This window comes from Gorilla gorilla, chromosome 20, assembly GCF_029281585.2.
Source record: "Gorilla gorilla gorilla isolate KB3781 chromosome 20, NHGRI_mGorGor1-v2.1_pri, whole genome shotgun sequence".
Lineage (NCBI taxonomy): Eukaryota > Metazoa > Chordata > Mammalia > Primates > Hominidae > Gorilla > Gorilla gorilla.
In genome coordinates this window covers 13,601,005-13,621,739 of record NC_073244.2, presented here as the reverse complement: position 1 = coordinate 13,621,739, position 20,735 = coordinate 13,601,005, and the positions used below count along the sequence as shown (strand labels likewise).

The 20,735-nt window shown below is 48.8% G+C and overlaps 2 protein-coding genes and 1 pseudogene across 4 annotated transcripts; 2 read left to right on the top strand and 1 right to left on the bottom strand.

The window, feature by feature from the left end:
- The first annotated feature begins 539 nt into the window (after window positions 1-539).
- On the top strand, window positions 540-6,290 carry LOC101151081 (CD209 antigen). 3 transcript variants are annotated; one of them, XM_055371481.2, is made up of 7 exons: window positions 540-616; window positions 717-776; window positions 1,551-1,622; window positions 1,996-2,496; window positions 3,060-3,211; window positions 3,933-4,045; window positions 4,914-6,290. In XM_055371481.2, exons 1-7 carry the CDS (start codon window positions 571-573, stop codon window positions 5,113-5,115), a joined length of 1,146 nt encoding a protein of 381 aa, XP_055227456.1. In that variant the 5' UTR covers window positions 540-570; the 3' UTR covers window positions 5,116-6,290. The 3 variants fall into 3 exon arrangements, with proteins under 3 accessions (XP_055227456.1, XP_055227455.1, XP_004059938.4); XM_055371480.2 differs by having other exon boundaries at window positions 1,996-2,565; XM_004059890.5 differs by having other exon boundaries at window positions 1,996-2,634.
- On the bottom strand, window positions 6,010-7,714 carry LOC109024040 (U2 small nuclear ribonucleoprotein auxiliary factor 35 kDa subunit-related protein 2-like; annotated as a pseudogene).
- Window positions 7,715-10,700: 2,986 nt separating this feature from the next.
- LOC115931601 (CD209 antigen-like protein 2) lies at window positions 10,701-15,116 on the top strand. The gene is made up of 3 exons (XM_031004228.2): window positions 10,701-10,779; window positions 13,423-13,535; window positions 14,915-15,116. The coding sequence occupies exons 1-3, from the start codon at window positions 10,762-10,764 to the stop codon at window positions 15,114-15,116; spliced, it is 333 nt and encodes a 110-aa protein (XP_030860088.1). The 5' UTR covers window positions 10,701-10,761.
- Window positions 15,117-20,735: the final 5,619 nt, after the last annotated feature.

The following is a 20,735-nucleotide window of genomic DNA, read 5'->3' as shown; positions in this document are numbered from 1 at the left end:
ATAATGGAGGTCATATGATCTACTGAAGGGTAGGAACATTAAATGAATTAGTTTATAAAGCTGTTGGAAAAGTACCTGACTACCCTAGGCATTAAATAAAGAAGCAATTATGATTCTGCCCCAACTCCCAAAGTCAGCAGGAATTCCCAAAAATGAGGACAGCAGCAGCTCAAAGCAGGAAAGCCAGGAGGTCACAGGGGACAGTGCTTCCAGGAACTGGGGGTGCTACCTGCCCACCCTTGCCCTAGTGGAGGGGGTGTAACACAGTAGCTTTCTCTTACAATTTATCAGATTTCATTAAAAGCATCCCACTGCTCAGCCATCCATGAGTGGATGAGTCCTTCTCCCTGTCAACCCCAGACCATCCCCCACTGCCTCCCTGAAACTCTTGAAAGATCCGGCCCATCTCATGCTCTGATGCTTTCCACTAGCCTTTTGGATGACAGATCCCTACCCAACTTCCTGTTTCTCTTTCTGTGGGAGACTAGATTTAGGAAGTAAAGATCACAGGGTGGGAAATAAAAGCTGTGGCCCCCAGGAGTTCTGGACACTGGGGGAGAGTGGAGCGACATGAGTGACTCCAAGGAACCAAGACTGCAGCAGCTGGGCCTCCTGGGTGAGGCTGGGTTGGGACGCTGGGATTCTGGGAAGGGGCAAGGGATGGCCAGCCATGGCCTCAGCCTGCCCAGGCTCTGATTTCACGTCTATCCATTCAGAGGAGGAACAGCTGAGAGGCCTTGGATTCCGACAGACTCGAGGCTACAAGAGCTTAGCAGGTAGAGAGGAGTTAGCAGTTTGGGAGGAGAGACGAGAGACTCCTGGACTCCTGGGTCCTGAGGAGCTGGACGCTGGGGCCTGGACTCTTGGGTCCTGGGGATGTGGGGCTATGGGCCTGGACTCCTGGGACCTGAGGAGGTTGAGTTTGGGGCCTGAATTCCTGGTTCCTGGGAAGGTGGAGGCTGGGGCCAAGACTCCTGGGTTCTGGGGAGGTAGAAGTTGAAGCCTGGGTTCCTGGGTCCTGGGGAGGTGGGGTCAGGGGCCTAGACTCCTGGGTCCTGGAGAGGTGGGGGCCTGGGCCTGGACTCCTGGGTCATGGGGAGGTGGGGACTTGGGCCTGGGTTCCTGGGACCTGGGGATGTAGGGGCTGGGACCCAGATTCTTGGGTCTTGGGGAGGTGGGAGCAGGTACCTGGGTTACTGGGACCTGGGGAAGGGGAGGCTGGGTCCTGGGTCCCTGGGTCCTGGGGAGGTGGGGGCTGGGGGCCTGGGTTCCAGGGACCTGGGAATGTAGAGGCTGGGGCCTGGATTCCTGGGTCCTGGGGAGGTGGAAGCAGGTACCTGGTTCCTGGGACCTGGGGAGGGGGAGGCTGGGGACGGGGTCCCTGGGTCCTGGGGAGGTTAGAGCTAGGGCCTGGATTCCCAGGTGTTGGAGTGGAGGGGGCTGGGGCTGGGGTTCCTGGGTCCTGGGGTGCTGAGGGATTTAGGCCAGGCTCTCCCTGGGCCAGGCTCAGGTGGGGACACTGGCAGGCTGACGCATGTATCCTCTCTCAGGGTGTCTTGGCCATGGTCCCCTGGTGCTGCAACTCCTCTCCTTCACGCTCTTGGCTGCGCTCCTTGTCCAAGGTCAGGGGCAGGTTCTGAGGGTCTGGGGTCCCCACGCCTGGCTTTTGGCTGTGGACACAGCCTGGAGCTGCCAGGTCTGGGAGGGAGGTGGGACTGAGAGCCAAGATGTTGTCCCTGGGGGTCTGTAGGGGCCTCTCCCACAGCTCCTCCCCACTCTAGGGCAGGACAGGAGAGGGAGGAGGAGGAGGACGGGAAGAATCTGGCTCTCCTTGGCCTTCTGTGCTGCCTTCTCCAGGTGTCAGTTTTCTTCATCTTCAAAGGGGATTAACCAAGACCTTGGCTCTCACAAATGATGTCCCTATGGGGCTCAGTTCAGGGCTTGGCACACTGTAGGTGTTTAATAATTGCAGTTCCTTTTTTTTTCTTGGCCCAGTGTCCAAGGTCCCCAGCTCCATAAGTCAGGAACAATCCAGGCAAGACGTGATCTACCAGAACCTGACCCAGTTTAAAGCTGCAGTGGGTGAGCTCTCAGAGAAATCCAAGCTGCAGGAGATCTACCAGGAGCTGACCCAGCTGAAGGCTGCAGTGGGTGAGCTTCCAGAGAAATCTAAGCAGCAGGAGATCTACCAGGAGCTGACCTGGCTGAAGGCTGCAGTGGGTGAGCTTCCAGAGAAATCTAAGCAGCAGGAGATCTACCAGGAGCTGACCCGGCTGAAGGCTGCAGTGGGTGAGCTTCCAGAGAAATCTAAGCAGCAGGAGATCTACCAGGAGCTGAGCCAGCTGAAGGCTGCAGTGGGTGAGCTTCCAGAAAAATCTAAGCAGCAGGAGATCTACCAGGAGCTGAGCCAGCTGAAGGCTGCAGTGGGTGAGCTTCCAGAGAAATCTAAGCAGCAGGAGATCTACCAGGAGCTGACCCAGCTGAAGGCTGCAGTGGGTGAGCTTCCAGAGAAATCTAAGCAGCAGGAGATCTACCAGGAGCTGAGCCAGCTGAAGGCTGCAGTGGGTGAGCTTCCAGAGAAATCTAAGCATCAGGAGATCTACCAGGAGCTGACCCAGCTGAAGGCTGCAGTGGGTGAGTATCTGGAACCAGGGCTTCTTGGGCTTGAGATGGTCGTTGTGTGGTGTGAGTTTGCTTGAGTCACTGACCCTGCCTGAGCAAGTTTCCTCATCTGTGAAATGAGAACACAGGGTAACTGTGATCATTGCCCTCAGTGTTCACAGTGGGCCGGGTATACAATGGGCACTCAGTTAAGCCAGTCTCCTGCCTTCTGTTCTGAGTTCTAAAGCCCCAACTTCTCCTAGTCTGGAGGAGATGGGGCCAGGACTCCCGAGTTCTCGTGGGGATGGCGGAGGGTCTCGGGAAGTGGGGAGGGGAATGGTCCACCCAGCGTGGACAGTCAAGGAAGGGCTCTGACTGTCAAGACCTTGAAGGCTGGGCAGATACAGGAATATGGACAACCTAATCTAAGCCCAGCCCTGACCAGCCTCCCCCAACAGAACGCCTGTGCCGCCGCTGCCCCTGGGAATGGACATTCTTCCAAGGAAACTGTTACTTCATGTCTAACTCCCAGCGGAACTGGCACGACTCCATCACCGCCTGCCAAGAAGTGGGGGCCCAGCTCGTCGTAATCAAAAGTGCTGAGGAGCAGGTACACCTGGTGGAGGTCCCTGTCCTGGCCTGGGGCATGGCTTCTGGCCAACCAGGGAGGAGGTGCTCGGAGAGGATTTTGCAAAAGAGAGGCTTTGCTCCACTTGGAAAGATGGGAGGAGAAGGATGTGAATGAGGGAGTCCCAAGTACCCTTAGAGCAGATACAAACCAAATCTGAACACGTGTGAATGCTCCGGAAAAAAACATCAAATATAAGTGAACCCCTGCGGCATGCTGCAAGAGGTTAACAACCAGCTCTCTGGGGGAAGAGGTCCTGATGGGTCGTGTTTGCCAGTTTCCCTGGTGTAAATATTCCCATGGTGGCTGATTTCAAGCTGTCGTTGTGATGTCACTCAGTGCAGAGCTGAAAGGAGATGTGCATGACCAGCAGTTAGGAAATGGTTGCCTCTGGCTCCAATACATTAAGCCCAGTTATGAGTAAATGTGCGTGGACATGCACAGAACATGTGAAGTGGATAAACATGCAGTATTAGCAAGAGGGTGTGAGGAGAGGCCAGCTGTGCATGGATGTGTGCATGTCAGGACACATGTGCCGTGGGATACACATGTGAGAGGGACTCAGACATGAGGGGGCTCAGGACCTAGTATACCAGAAGGCTGAAGGTTAGCCTACAAGCAGAACTTCCCGCCAAGAGATGGGGAGACAGAGCCTGGAAAATGGGAAGCAGAGCTCCCTCCTGACTCCTCCTCTACCTTCCAGAACTTCCTACAGCTGCAGTCTTCCAGAAGTAACCGCTTCACCTGGATGGGACTTTCAGATCTAAATCATGAAGGCACGTGGCAATGGGTGGACGGCTCACCTCTGTTGCCCAGGTAGATCTCAGAAGGGGCACCCTATCCACTGGGGCTGGAATTGTGAAACTCTGAGTTGAACTTTCCCTGGGGATCCTCCCCAACTCCCTGATACCCTAGACCCAAGAATCTGGGGGTTTTACTGAGTTGAGGAAGGTGGTCTTCATACCCACCTCCAGACAGCATGGCAGGTGCCTAGAATTCCACTAGCAGAGCTGCAGGAGGAGCTTACCCCGTGGGTGAGTGTGTTAAAATACAGTGTATTAATAGGAAGTCTGAGGTCCGGTAAGGCCACCAGCTCAGGAGACACCTGCCATTGTGAGTAGCTTCTCATATACACAGATCCCTAGAGAGAGGACACATCACAGCTGGGGGCCACCTGGGGAAGCACCAGGGTCTGTTATGAGGCAGAGTGGTGGGGAGGGGGGACTGTGGGCCAGAGCCTTTATTATGGTTTCTGTGGAAAGGAAAGGTCAAGGCCAGGTGAACAGGCTTAGGATTGGGAAGTATGAAGCATTTTTTGGGCTCTGGGGCACAGGGGCTGCCCCTCGCTGTCTGACACCTGGCCTTGGGGTGATTAGTACAGGATAGTGGCTTGGAGTACAAGAGCCCAGTAAGGCAGGTCGCTGGGGGTGTGGACTCCAGATTGGTTGGTTTGTATTTGAAAATCACACCCTCAATAGGTGGAGTCCACCCAAGGACAGGTTGTGAGAAGAGAGGCAGGAACTCAAGGCATCGTGAGTCAGGCATATTATCAGGTATGCAGAGGGATTCAAGTCCAGCATACACACGCAGGGCAGATGTTAAGGCATCAAGATGACAGAAGGTAGAAACACAGCTCATGTAGCTGGTGGGGGACAGAGGCTCACATTCCGCATGGGCTTTGCAGCTTCGAGCAGTATTGGAACAGAGGAGAGCCCAACAACGTTGGGGAGGAAGACTGCGCGGAATTTAGTGGCAATGGCTGGAACGATGACAAATGTAATCTTGCCAAATTCTGGATCTGCAAAAAGTCTGCAGCCTCCTGCTCCAGGGATGAAGAACAGTTTCTTTCTCCAGCCTCTGCCACCCCAAACCCCCCTCCTGCGTAGCAGAACTTCACCCCCTTTTAAGCTACAGTTCCTTCTCTCCGTCCTTCGACCTTCACAAAATCTCTGGGACTGTTCTCTGTCAGATTCTTCCTCCTTTAGAAGGCTGGGTCCCATTCTGTCCTTCTTGTCATGCCTCCAAGTTCCCCTGGTGTAGAGCTTGTTTTTCTGGCCCATCCTTGGAGCTTTATGAGTGAGCTGGTGTGGGATGCCTTTGGGGGTGGACTTGTGTTCCAAGAATCCACTCTCTCTTCCTTTTGGAGATTAGGATATTTGGGTTGCCATGTGTAGCTGCCATGTCCCCTGGGGTGTTATCTCATACATGCAAACCTACCATCTGGTCAACTTCCACCTACCACCTCCTGCACCCCTTTGATCGGGGACTTACTGGTTGCAAGAGCTCATTTTGCAGGCTGGAAGCACCAGGGAATTAATTCCCCAGTTACCAATGGCACCCAGAGAGGGCATGGAGGCTCCACGCAACCCCTTCCACCCCCACATCTTCCTTTGTCTTATACATGGCTTCCATTTGGCTGTTTCTAAGTTGTATTCTTTATTTTATTATTATTATTATTACTATTTTTCGAGATGGAGTTTCACTCTTGTTGCTCAGGCTGGAGTGCCATGGTGCGATCTTGGCTCACTGCAACCTCTGCTTCCCGGGTTCAAGTGATTCTCCTGCCTCAGCCTCACGAGTAGCTGGAATTACAGGCAGGCGCCACCAGGCCCGGCTAATTTTTTGTATTTTTAGTACAGACGGGGTTTCTCCGTGTTGGTCAGCCTGGTCTTGAACTCCCGACCTCAGATGATCTGCCCGCCTCGGCCTCCCGAAGTGCTGGGATTACAGGTGTGAGCCACCGCGCCTGGCCTATTATTTTTTGTAAGAGTAAAACAGGTTTATTTGGATTTGGGACTCTGAACAGTTCTGTCTCTACTACCCGATCTCCTCCTACCACAACTTTGGGATCTAGAGAAACTTTGGCTCCGGCTGTGACGGCTCCGGCGGTTCTCACTCAGGCTGCACCGGCCCCCGCTGCGGTCACTATTTCTTCCTCTACTTGGTGAATTGTGCCTCTCCTGGCTCTTTGACATGTGCTAGTGAGATTTCTTCCTTTTCCTTTCAGATTCCCCATTTCTTTTGTAGGAATGGTCTGGACTAGGTTTCTCCTTCCCCGCAGCCTGTAGTATTCATCGTGGTGGCCCATCCTGTCTCTCCTCTTGGAGCTCTTGCCAAAGGAGGAGCCAGTCAGATCTGGAGACAAGCAGAGGTCCATACTGGATTTCTCAACACCTGAAGAAAGTTGCAGTGTTTTCCTCTTGGACATTGTTGTATTTCAAATAAACCACAAATCACCATTTTCCACCGGGCCACTGGGCAGAATTCACACTGAAGCTGTCGTCCTGCATACATACCATCGTCCGTTAAACAGAGAAAGAGCTGCTTGGCATTCTTCTTCCGACTGGTACTGAACATATATACTTGCCCCTCAGGTGAGGTTCCAAGTTGCAACTGCCCTTGAACTGAATCACTCTCCCCACGTTATTTTTTAATTACTATTATTTTTTTAAAGATGGGGTCTTGCTCTGTCGCCAGGCTGGAGTGCAGTGGCGCGATCTAGGCTCACTGCAACCGCCGCCTCCCGGGTTCAAGCGATTCTCCTGCCTCAGCCTCCCAAGTAGCTGGGACTCTACTAAAAGTACAAAAATTAGCTGGGCGTGCACCACCGCGCCCAGCTAATTCTTGTATTTTTGGTAGAGACGGGGTTTCAACATGTTGACCAGGATGGTCTCGATCTCTTGACCTCGTGATCCACCTGCTTTGGCCTCCCAAAGTGCTGGGATTACAGGCCTGAGCCACCGCGCCCAGTCTCTCCCCACGTTCTTGAACTCGGGCAGCACATCCTCATAGAAATCTAGGAATTGTTGGTAGTTTTCTTCCTCGCTGTACTCCAAGCTTGCTTCAGAGTCATAGTCATCCCTCCTGCACTGCTCCATTCCAAACACTGTAAACATGCTTTTAATAAGAAGGGTAGGACTGGACGTTGGGAAATTATGTGAACATCTGTCTCCAAATCTGCAAGCTCCTGTTTTACTGTAGAAGGGACAATTAACTCCATCCTTCTCCATGACTCTGAAATCCAAGGGGGGGTTCCGGGTTTTGCCATGTGGCGCCATTTTCCAACTCATTTTCAGCCTGATCCAGCATCTTCTGGACAGCTTCCGGTTTTTGTTTCTTCTGTCGTTTCTGTTCCTCCTCCCCTCTCTCTTTCCTCTGCTGTTCTTCCCATTGTTCCTTTAACTTTCGCTCTTGTTCTTGCCGTTTTCTAGCCACCTCTTCCTTTTCCTTCTTTATTCTGAATTCTTCTTGTGCCTTCTGCTCTCTCAGCAACCACTCCTCATGTAATCTTTGCCTCTCTCTTCCCCATAGCTTTTCTAGTTGTTGTTTTTCAATAAAAGTGTCCTCCTCTTTCTGTGAGAGTCCTGAGTCCCTCAGTGGAGCAAGTTCCTGCTGGCGTTTCTTTCGTTTCTCCTTCTTCAGGGCGGCCCTGTACTTTTTGTGGCTTGGTTTCTCTGGAAATGTCACCTTCTCGGGCGCAGCCATCTTGCCGGCACCGCCCCGCCCCTCTAGTTGTATCCTTTATAATAAACTGGTAAACATTGTAACCGCAGATCCAGCCCAATCTGGTTCAACTTTGTGTAATAAAATGGCGAGTTGTTTTTCAGTTGTCGTGGACTCCCAGGTTGCAAGTTACGTACCCTGGGCATGTCCAGATGAACGAAGCGTGCAAATCCACGTGGAACCTAAGTGCTCAGACCGAGGAACAGGGACTGAGTTAAGAAGTGGACACCACGTGGCATGATCCTTGATCCAATCAGATTGAGCCCTGGCATCACTCCACGGCGTGATCCAGTCAGATCAAGCCTCCTGAATCCCCTCATTACAAGATCCAATCATATCATGCCTCACTACCCTCTGTATATAAAATCTGCCCCAGCCCCCAACTTGGAGAGACAGATTTGGGTCAGACTCCCGTGTCTTTGCTTGGCTACCTTGCAATAAATTTTTCTCTCTACAAAACCCCAGTGCTTCAGTGTTTGGTTTTCCACTGTGAGCCAGGGAACTGACCCAATTTAGTTCGGTAACAACATAAGCAAAATGTTTTCCCGAGTTCCCTAAATCATTCTAGGAAATTACTGAACTTGAGGTGGACTTAGGGGAAGCCACAATTTTTTGCCAGCCTGGCAGAAGTGTGGGTAGACAGTGCAAAGACTGTCTTTGCACCTGGCATCGGAAGCAGGGTCAGTCTTTTGGGACCTAGCCCTTTAATTTGTGGAATGTGGTGCTAACTCCAGGAAGCTAGTGTTAGAGAATTTCTTTGGTGTAAATAAGACACCACAAACATCACTTCCTTTCTACTGATGTCGACCCCAAAGACGCGCCTTCATAAACAGCTTGCAAGCTAAATTCCGTCTTACTTAAGAGTTGACCTTCAACAGGCAGAGGAACTGTGAGGCTAGTTCTATGTCGTCTCCCAGAGGCTCCCAGGGGGATTGGACCCAATTGCCCTTTTCAGCTCATTGGTGCCTTTGTATTGGGTTCCTTCCTTTCCCTACCTGCTCCTCTTCATTCTCCCCGTCCCCTGCTGATGCTTCTTGGAATCTCCTCCCAGATAAGCTACTTATATCCAAATCCTTGTCTCAAGCTCTTTAGGAGGGGAAACCCAAGCCAAGCTTATATTTTGATAACTACCAGGCATGGCTCCTTTTATGTGGGAGACAAGGTCTTGCTCTGTCACCCAGGCTGAAGTGCAGTGGTGCAATCATGGCTCACTGCGGCCTTGACCTCATGGGCTCCAGTGATCCTCCCACCTCAGCCTCCAGAGTAGCTGGGACCACACGTGTGCATCACCATATCTAGCTACTTTTAAAAATTTTTTTGTAGAGATGGGGTCTCACAGTGTTGCCCATGCTGTTCTTAAACTCCCGGGCTCAACTCATCCTCCTGCCTCAGCCTCCGCAAGTGCTGAGTTTACAGGCCTGGGCCGCTGTGGCCTGCCTGGTCATGGCTCTTCTCTATCAAAATGTTCTCAAGTATTCTTGTGCAATTTTTGGATGATTTTTGAGTCTACTCTGGCTTTAAAGGTTTTCATTTGCTTGTGGAATAAGTCACGTGTGCACACAGAACCAAAATGTATCAGTCTCTACAGTGAAAACTAAAGCTCATTCCGTCCCCGTTTTCCCATCTCAAGAGGTTACTGTCCCCACTGGTAGCTTTGCTATTTATTCCCAACTAAAGAGTATAACCTCCTTATTATATTCCAAATAATGAGCTTGCCAAGTTTGTTTTAAAATCTGTTTGGAAATCCTTCAATAGAATTTTGAAAATCTATCTGTGGAGTAGGTGGAGCCCAAAGGATTTTTATTTTTATTTTTATTTTTTGAGACAGAGTCTCACTCTGTCACCCAGGCTGGAGGGCAGTGGTGTGATCTCAGCTCCCTGCAGCCTCTGCCTCCCGGGGTCAAGCAGTTCTCCTGCCTCAGCCTCCTGAGTAGCTGGGATCACAGGCACCCGCCTCCATGCTCGGCAATTTTTTTGTATTTTTCGTAGAGACAAGGTTTCACCACATTCGCTAGGCTGGTCTCGAACTCCTAACTTCAGGTGATCCACCCGCCTTGGCCTCCCAAAGTGCTAGGATTACAGGTGTGAGTCACCGTGCCCAGCCTATGAAATTTTCTTTTCTTTTGCAAAGTAGATTCACATTGTTGTGTAACCATCACCACCATTCATCTCGCAAACTTTTTCATCTTCCCAAGTGAAACTCTTTCCCCAGGACACACTGACTCCCCATTCCCCGTTCCCCAGCCCCTGGCACCCACCATTCTACTTTCTGTTTCTATGAATCTGATGACTCTAGGGACCCCGTATGAATGGAATCATATAGCCTTTGTCTTATTATGACTGGCTTATTTCACTTAGCATATTTTCCTCAAGGTTCATCATGTTGTAGCATGTGTCAGAATGTCCTCCCTTTTTTTTTTTTTTTTTGAGATGAAGTCTCACTCTGTCGCCCAGGCTGGAGTGCAGTGGTGCGATCTCGGCTCACTGCAACATCTGCCTCCCAGGTTTAAGCGATTCTCCCGCCTCAGCCTCCCAAGTAGCTGGGACTACAGGTGTGCGCCACCACTCCTGATTAATGTTTGTATTTTTTTAGTAGAAACAGGGTTTCGCCATATTGGCCAGGCTGGTCTTGAGCTCCTGACCTCATGATCCACCTGTCTCGGCCTCCCAAAGTGCTGGGATTACAGACGTGAGCTACTGCACCTGGCCACTGTCCTTCCTTTTTAAAGGATAAATAATATTTCATTGGATGGTTATATCACATTTTGTTTATTCATTTCTCTGTCAATGGACACTCGGATTGCATCCACCTTTGGGCTCTTGTGAATCACGTTGCTGTGAACATGAGTGTACAAATATCTCTTTGAGTCCTTGCTTTCGATTCTTTTTTTTTTTCCAGTGAGAGTTTCCTTTCCCTCTGTCACCCAGGCTGGAATGCAGTGGACACAACCAGGGCTCCTTGCAGCCTCAACCTCCTATGCCCAAGTGATCCTCCCACCTCAACCCCCTAAGTAGCTGGGACTTCAGGCATGCACCACCATGCTCAGGTAATTTTAAAAATTCTTTGTAGGGATGGGATCTCCCTGTATTGCCCAGACTGGTCTGGAACTCTTGGGCTCAAGCAATCTTCCTGCCTCAGCCTCACAAAGTGCTGGGATCACAGGCCTGAGCCACCAAGCCTGGCCTTTGCTTACTTTTTTAAAATTTATTTTTTATTTTACTTTAAGTTCTGGGGTACATGTGCAGAATGTGCAGGTTTGTTACATAGGTATACATGTGCCATGGTGGTTTGCTGTACCCATCAACCTATCATCTAGGTTTTAAGCCCCACATGCATTAGTATTTGTCTTAATACTGCCCCTCCCCTTGTTCCTCAAACCCCAACAGGCCCCGGTGTGTGATGTTCCCCTCCCTGTGTCCATGTGTTCTCATTGTTCAACTCCTACTTATGAGTGAGAACATGCGGTGTTTGGTTTTCTGTTCCTGTGTTAGTTTGCTGAGAATGATGGTTTCCAGCTTCATCCACGTCCCTGCAAAGGACATGAACGCATCCTTTTTTATGGCTGCATAGTATTCCATGGTGTATATGTGCCACATTTTCTTTATCCAATCTATCATTGATGGGCATTCGGGTTGGTTCCAAGTCTTTGCTATTGTAAATAGTGCTGCAATAAACATACGTGTGCATGTGTCTTTATAGCAGCATGATTTATAATCCTTTGGGTATATACCCAGTAATGGGATTGCTGGGTCAAATGGTATTTCTGGTTCTAGATCCTTGAGGAATCACCACACTGTCTTCCACAATGATTGAACTAATTTACACTTCCATCAAAAGTGTAAAAGTGTTCCTATTTCTCCACATCCTCTCCAGCATCTGTTGTTTCCTGACTTTTTAATGATCGCCATTCTAACTGGCATGAGATGGTATCGCATTGTGGTTTTGATTTGCATTTCTCTAATAACCAGTGATAATGAGCTTTTTTTCATATGTTTGTTGGCTGCATAAATGCTTTCAATTCAAGGTGAGATTTGGGTGGAGACACAGAGCCAAACCGTATCAAGCATGAAATATTTCTTCATTTGTTTGTGCCATCTATGACTTCTTTCAGCAGTGTTTAGTAGTTCTCCTTGTAGAAATCCTTCATCTCCATGGTTAGATGCATTCCTAGATAATTTTTGTGTGTGTGGCTACTGTAAATGGAATTGTATCCTTTTTTTTTCTCTTGAGATGGAGTCTTGCTCTGTCACCCAGGCTGGAATGCCGTGGCGTGATCTCGGCTCACTGCAACTTCCGCCTCCCTGGTTCAAGTGATTCTCCTGCCTCAGCCTCCCGAGTAGCTGGGATTAGAGGCATGCACCACCACGCCCAACTAATTTTTGTGTTTTTAGTAGAGATGTGGTTTCACCATGTTGGCCAGGCTGGTCTCAAACTCCTAACCTCAAGTGATCTGCCCACCTCAGCCTCCCAAAGTGCTGGGATCACAGGCATGAGCCACCACGCCTGGCTGAAATTGCTTTCTTGATTTGGCTGTCAGCTTGAATGTTATTGGTATATAGAAACGCTATTGATTTTTGTACATTGATTTTGTATCCTGAAACTTTACTGAAGCCATTTATCAGTTCCAGGAGCCCTTTGGTAGAATCGTCACGGTTTTTTATGTATAAAATCACGTCATCAGTGAAGAAAGGTAGTTTGACTTCTTTTCCAATGTGGATACATTTTATTTATTTATTTTGCCTGATTGCTCTGGCTAGGACTTCGGATAGATATATATATAGATACACAGATATATAAATATATATAGATTATATATAATATATATAAAAATATATATAGATATATAAAATATATCTATATATATATTTATTCACCTGCTGGTGGCCACACAGGTTGTTCCAATTTGGAAAGAACCAAATTTAGGAATTTGGGAACAATTCAAAGCCATTATGAATATTTCATTTCCTCCTTGATGCCATTTAACTGTCTTTTGGTGAATTGCCTGACTGTCATTGAGCAGACCGTCTAGGTTCAAATCCCAGATGTCCCATTTACCAGCTGTGTGACCTTGGGCCAGTTACATTACCTCACTGTGCTTTAGTATCCCCCATCTACAAAATGGAAATCATATGATCTACCATAGGGTAGGAAGATTCAAGTGAATGAGTTTATAAACTTACTAGAAAAATGCTTGACTATCATAGGCATTAAATAAACAAACAATTCTGATTCAGCCCCAACTCCCGAAGTCAGCAAAAATTCTCATAAATGAGGACATCAGCAGACCACAGCAACAAAGCCTGGGGGTCAGGGAGGATGATGGTTCCAGGAACGAGGGGTACTGCCTGCCCATCCCTGCCCTAGGTGGAGGGGTATAACGAAGTCACTTTTCATTAGAACTTACTGGATTTCATTAAAAGCATAGCACAGCTCAGCTGTGGACATGCACAGAACATGTGAAGTGGATAAACATGCAGTATTAGCAAGAGGGTGTGAGGAGAGGCCAGCTGTGCATGGATGTGTGCATGTCAGGACACATGTGCCGTGGGATACATGAGGGGGCTCAGGACCCAGTATACCAGAAGGCTGAAGGTTAGCCTATAAGCAGAACTTCCTGCCAAGAGATGGGGAGACAGAGCCTGGAAAATGGGAAGCAGAGCTCCCTCCTGACTCCTCCTCTACCTTCCAGAACTTCCTACAGCTGCAGTCTTCCAGAAGTAACCGCTTCACCTGGATGGGACTTTCAGATCTAAATCATGAAGGCACGTGGCAATGGGTGGACGGCTCACCTCTGTTGCCCAGGTAGATCTCAGAAGGGGCACCCTATCCACTGGGGCTGGAATTGTGAAACTCTGAGTTGAACTTTCCCTGGGGATCCTCCCCAACTCCCTGACACCCTAGACCCAAGAATCTGGGGGTTTTACTGAGTTGAGGAAGGTGGTCTTCATACCCACCTCCAGACAGCATGGCAGGTGCCTAGAATTCCACCAGCAGAGCTGCAGGAGGAGCCTGCCACCGGGGAGGTGTATTAAAATATAGTGTATTAATAGGAAGTCTGAGGTCCAGTAAGGCCACCAGCTCAGGAGACACCTGCCATTGTGAGCAGCTTCTCATACACACAGATCCCTAGAGAGAGGACACACCACAACAGAGGAAGCACCAGGTGGGTCATGAGACAGAGAGGGGGGAACTGTCAGCCAGAGCCTTTATTATAGATTCTGTGGGAAGGAACAGAGAGGGCCAGGCAAGGAGGCTTAGGATTGGCAGGTATGAATCATATATCGGCAGGCTCTGGGGGTAGGTTCTGTCCCTAGCAGTCTGACACTTGGCTCGGGCAGTTCACCTGAGGCCAGGAGTTCGAGACCAGCCTGGCCAACATGGTGAAACCCCGTTTCTACTAAAAATACAAAAAGTAGCCAGGCATGGTGGCGCACACCTGTAGTCCCAGCTACTTGGGAGGCTGAGGCAGGAGAATTACTTGAACCCAGGAGGCAGAGGTTGCAATGAGCCGAGATCAGGCCACTGCACTCCAGCCTGGGTGACAGAGTGAGACTCTGTCTGAAAAAAAAAAAAAAAAAAAGATAGTGGGTTTGAATGCAAGCGCCCAGTAAGGCAGGTGGTTGGGGGTGTGGACCCCAGATTGGTTGGTTTGTATTTGAAAATCACACCCTCAGTAGGTGAAGTTCTTTCAAGGATGGGGTGCAGCAAGAGAGACAGGAACTCAAGGCAATGTCACTCAAACACTATGGGGTGTGCAGAGCAATACATGTCCAGCATACACATGCAGGCCAGATATTAAAGCATCAAGAGGCCGGGCACGGTGGCTCACACCTGTAATCCCAGCACTTTGGGAGGCCGAGGCAGGCAGATCACCTGAGGTCAGGAGTTCGAGACCAGCCTGGCCAACATGGCGAAACCCCATCTCTACCCAAAGTACAAAAATTAGCCAGGCCTGGTGGTATATGCCTGTAATCCCAGCTACTCAGGAGGCTGAGGCAGGAGAATCGCTTGAACCCGGGAGGCGGAGGTTGCAGTGAGCCGAGATAGCGCCACTGCACTCCAGCCTGGGTGACAGAGTGAGACTCTGTCTCAAAAGAAAAAGCATCAAGATTTCGGAAGGTAGAAACACAGCTCATGTAGCAGGTGGGGGCAGAAGCTCACGGTCCGTATGGGCTTTGCAGCTTCAAGCAGTATTGGAACAGAGGAGAGCCTAACAATATCAGGGAGGAAGACTGTGTGGAATTTAATGGCAATGGCTGGAACGACGACAAATGCAGTGCTGCCAAATTCTGGATCTGCAATATGTCTGCAGCCTCGTGCTCCAGAGATGAAGGGTGGCTTCTCCCCTCAGCCTCTGTATCCCCGACTGCCCATGCAGCATAGCGGAACTTCACTACTTTTAAGCCAGGGTTCCTTCTCTCCATCCTTGGACCTTCACAAAATCTCTGGGACCATTCTCTATCAGATTCTTTATTTCTGTTTTGTGTTGTGAGATAGGGTCTCTGTCACCCAAGCTGGAATGCAGTGGCATGATCACAGCTCATTGCAGCCTCAGCCTCCTGGGCTCAAGCGGTTCTCCCACCTCAGCCTCCTGAGTAGCTGGGACCACAGGTGCGCGTCAAGCCCTGCTAATTTTTACACTTTTTGTAGAGACAAGGTCTTGCTATGTTGCCCAGGCTGGTCTTGAACTCCTGAGCTCAGGCGATCTGATGGCCTTGGCCTCCCAAAGTGCTGGGATTACAGGCGTGAGCCACTGTGCCTGGCCTCTGTCAAATTCTTCATCCCCATGGGCCTGGGTCCAGTCTGTCCTTCTTCGGATGTCTCCAAGGTCCCCTGGTGTAGAGCTTGCATTTCTGGTTCATCTTTGGAGCTTTATAAGTGACCTGGTGTGGAATGCCTTTGGAGGGTGGGCTTGGTGTGTTCCATTAACCTACTCTGTCTTTCTTTTGGAGATTAGAGGATTTGGATTGCCATGTGTAGCTGCTACGTCCCCTGAGGCTTTATCTCATCCGTGCAAACTACCATCTGCTCAATTTCTGTCTACCAGCCCCTGAACCCCTTTGACTGGGGACTTACTGGTTGCCAGAGCTCATCTTGCAGGCTGGAAGCACCAGGGGATTAATTCCCCCGGTCAACCAATGGCACCCAGAGAGGGCATGGAGGTTCCACGCAACCCCTTCCACCCCCACATCCTCCTTTCTTTTATGCATCTCTTCCATTTGGCTGTTTCTAAGTTGTATCCTTTATAATAAACTGGTAAACACTGTAGCCACAGAAGTAGCCCAATCTGGTTCAACTTTGTGTAACAAAATGGCCAGTTATTTTTCAGTTGCCATAGACCCCCAGGTTGCAAGTTACGTACCTTGATCATACCCAGATGAACCAAGCAAGCAGCTACGGGCAGAACCTAAGTGTTCGATCCAACAAATGGGGACTGAATTAAGAAATGGACACCACATGGCATGATCTATGATCCAATCAGATTGCACTCTGACATCATCCCATGGTATGATCCAATCAGATCAAGCCTCCCACATCACCTCATTACATGATCCAATGAGGTTATGCTTCACTACCCTCTGTATGTAAAATCTGCAGCAGCCCCCAGCTCAGAGAGGCAGATGTGAGCCAGACTCCTCTCTCCTTGCTTGGCTGCCTTGAAGTAAACTTTTATCTCTACAAAATCTGTGCTTTGTTGTTTGGTTTTCCTTTGCACATGGGTAAACAGATCCAATTCAGTTCTGTAAGAACATAAGCAAAATGTTTTCCTGAGTTCTGTGAGTCATTCTAGCAAATTACGGGACCTGAAAGGAGTTGTGAGAACCCCCAATTTTTGTTGGGCAGGCGGAAGTGTGGGTGGCCTGGGCACCCCCTTTGCGCCTGGGGTCTGAAATAGGGTTATTCCTGTGGGACCGGGCTTTTTTAACTTGTGGAATGTGGTGCTAACTCCAGGCGGTCAGTATTAGAATTAGATAATATTTTGGTGTAAAAAAGACTACAAATGCCACCTCCCTTCTACCAGTGTTGACCCCAAGGACATTCCTTCATAAGCAGCTTGCAGGCTAAATTCCACCTCATTTAGAGTCAACCTTCAACAGACAGGGGAACTGTAAAGCTTGTCTGTACCATCTCCCTGGAGTGCAGAGGCTCCCAGAGGAGCTGAGTCCAGTCACCTTTGTGGGTCAGAAGCTCGTTGATGCCTCTGGATTGACTTTCTTCCTTTCCCTACTTGACTGTCTTCACTTTCCCCCTCCTCTACTGATGCTTCTTGGAATCTCCTCCCAGATCAACTACTTGTATCCAAACCCTTGTCTCAAGCTCTGCGTCTAAGGAAACCCAAGCCAACTTATAATATTTTGATAACTACTAGGCATGGCACTTGGTGTGGGTGTGTCGGTGTGTGTGTGTGTGTGTGTGACGATCTCACTTTTTCACCCAGGCTGGAGTGCAGTAGTGTGATCACGGTGGCTCACTGCAGCCTCGATTTCCCGAGCTCCACTGATCCTCCCACCTCAGCCTCCTATGTAGCTGGGACTAGAGGCATGCACCACCACAACTGGCAGAGTTTTTAATTTTTTTGTAGAGACAAGGTCTCAGTATGTTGCCCAGGCTGGTCTCGAACTCCTGGGCTCAAGAGATCCTCCTGCCTCAGCCTCCCAAAAAGCTGAGATTATAGGGATGAGCCACCAAGCCCTGGCCCTGTTATGGTTCTTCTTTATTCAAAATGTTCTCAGCCACTCTTGTGAAATATTTTAGATGATTTTTAAATTAGTCTATCTTTAAACCTTTTATTTTGCTTTTTGAATGTCAGTCGTGCACATGGAACTGAAACATTAAGCTCTACAGTAAAAACAAAAGCTGGCTCACTTCTCATTCTCTGACCTCAAGAGGTTATTCTCCCTAGTTGCAACCTCTTTATCATATTCCAGATAATCTGCTTGTCAGGTTTGTTTTTAAATCTGTTTGGCAATCCTTGAATAGAATTTTGAAAAATCTATCTGTGAGCAGACAGAGCCTGAGGATTTTTAGGAACCTACTCTGTATGTCTGATACTGTAATGGTGAATATATGTCATTATACATTCGTCCAAAACCGTAGAACATAGAACACCAAGAGTGAACCCTCATCTAAACTATGGACTGTAGGTAATAATGACAGGTCAATATCAGTTCATCAATTGTAATAAATACAACATTTGGCCAGGCCAAGTGTTCTTCTTATATGAGGTATCCAGATAAACTCATAGCAAAAGAAAGCAGAATGGTGATTATCGGGGGCTAGGAAGGGAAGGGAAGGGAATGGGGAGTTAGTGTTTAATGCGGTCAGAGATTTAGTTTGGGAGGGTGAAAAAAGGTGGAGAAAGTTGGTGGTGATGGTTGCCCAATAATGTGAATGTACTGAAGTCACTGAATCATATACTTAAAAATGGTTACAATGTTGGGAGGCCAAGGCAGGTGGATCACTTGAGGTCAGGAGTTTGAGACCAGCCTGGCCAACATGGTGAAACCCTGTCTCTACTAAAAATGCAAAAATTAGCCAGGTGTGGTGGTGCATGCCTGTAATCCCAGCTACTCGGGAGGCTGAAGCAGGAGAATCGCTTGAACCCAGGATGTGGGGGTTGCAGTGAGCCTAGATTGCACCACTGCACTCCAGCCTGGGTGACAGAGCGAGACTCCATCTCAAAAAAAAAAAAAAAAAAAAGGTTACAATGATAGATTTTATGTTATGCATATTTTACCATAATAAAACTCTTATCAAAAAATCTGTTTAGGCCGAGCATGGTGGCTCACTCCTGTAATCCCAATACTTTGGGAGGCTGAGGCAGGTGGATCACTTGAGGCCAGGAGTTCAAGACCAGCCTGGCCAACATGGTGAAACCTCATCTTTACTAAAAATACAAAAACTAGCCAGGTGTGGTGGCATGCGCCTATAATCCCAGCTACTCGGGAGGCTGAGGCAGGAGAATCAATTGAACCCAGGGGGCAGAGGTTGCAGTGAGCCGAGATCACGCCACTGCACTCCAGCCTGGATAACAGGGCGAGACTCCGTGTCAAGGAAAAAAGAAAATCTATTTAGGATTTTTATGGGGTGGCATTTGTTTTAATTTAGGATCTTTTGGATGGAGGGCACCCCTTCAGTTATTAAGAGAGACAGAAAATGGAAATAAAGATTTTATTACTTACAGGACCTGGAGGGTACATGGCATATCCGGTGGCCACACACAGCATGGTGGTCAAAGAGTGCTTGGGGGATGGGAGAGGGAAGAGAGAGAGATCCATGGGCCAACACCCTCATTGGGGTCCATGACTTCATCCAAACAGATTTCTAGTGAGGAGATTTATTTGGTGGGTTTAATGCAAGCAGGCATGGGTTCTAGGAGATCTCGCTGTGGCTGAGAGGTGGTCACTGCAATGTTTGTGCACAGTCTGCAGAAACTGCAGGGTCAGGCGAGTCATCTGCAGGGCTAATTCAGGAGGGCATGTCCAGCTGTCCCACAGGCAGGTGGTCACCATGGGGAGGTTGGATAAAGCAGATATCTGGATCAATCCCACTGAACTGGGAGGAGGTGAGCTAGAAGTGGTTTCCAGAGTGACTAAGCCCTGCTTCCGGTATGAGACATGGGAGACATATTCAAAATGGGCTTGGGTCCAATGTGAATTATAGGAATTCACTACAGCATTACATTTATAAATTAATTTTGGAAGAATTAACCTCTTTAAAATACTGAGTGTTCTTCTGGGGAACTCATTTTGTGTCTTTTTTTTTTTTTTTTTTTGAGACAGAGTCTCATTCTGTCGCCCAGGCTGGAGTGCAATGGCGCGATCTTGGCTCACTGCAACCTCCGCCTCCTGGGTTCAAGCAATTCTCCTGCCTCAGCCTCCCTAGTAGCTGGGATTACAGCTAATTTTTGTGTTTTTAGTAGAGATGGGGTTTCACCAGGTTGGCCAGGCTGGTCTCGAACTCCTGACCTCAAGCAATCCACCTGCCTCGGCCTCCCAAAGTGCTGGGATTACAAGTGTGAGCCACAGCGCCCAGCCTTGTGTCTTTAGTTATTTAGATCTTAGCTACATGTAAGGGCTTAATCTATACTTTTCCTATAATTATTCTTTAATGTTCAAGAATTTTTCTTGTGGTAGCTCATGCCTATAATCCCAGCATTTTGGGAGGCAGGAGGATCACTTGAGCTCAGGAGTTCAAGACCAGCCTGGGCAACATAGCAAGACCAAGAGGGTTTTCTTTCTTCCTGTATTTGCAAATACTCACTGCTGCAATGTAAGAAAGCTGTTCCTTTTATAGAATAACCTTGCTGAGATCTTTTTTTTTTTTTTTTTTTTTTTTTGAGACGGAATCTCACTCTGTTGCCCAGGCTGGAGTGCAGTGGCGCGATCTCGGATCACTGCAAGCTCCACCTCCCAGGTTCACGCCATTCTCCTGCCTCAGCCTCCCGAGTAGCTGGGACTACAGGCACCCACCACCACGCCCGGCTACTTTTTTTTTTTTTTGTATTTTTAGCAGAGACAGGGTTTTGCCATGTTAGTCAGGATGGTCTTGATCTCCTGACCTCTTGATCCACCCACCTCAGCCTCCCAAAGTGCTGGGATTACAGGCGTGAGCCACTGCGCCAGACCAAGTTCTTTAATTAGTCCAGAAGTCCCTAGAACTTCCTAGATACAAGATCGCGTCTTCCAAATATTGTCAGCTTTGACTCATCCTTTCCAATATTTACAGGTCTTAATTCTTTATATTTCCTTATTGCATCGACAAAATAGCAAGAGGGGCGTCTTTATCGTGTTCTTGATTTTACTAAATATGCGTCTCACATTTCACTATTGAGTAAGGCGTTTCGGCAGGCTCACAGAAATTACCCCTTATCCAGCCAGAATCAGTGAGCTAGGGCTGCCATGACAAAGTAGCACAAAGCGGGGACTTTGAACAACAGAAATTTATTCTCTCACAGTCCTGAAGGCCGGAAGTCTGAACTCAAGGTGTCAGCAGGGCCGT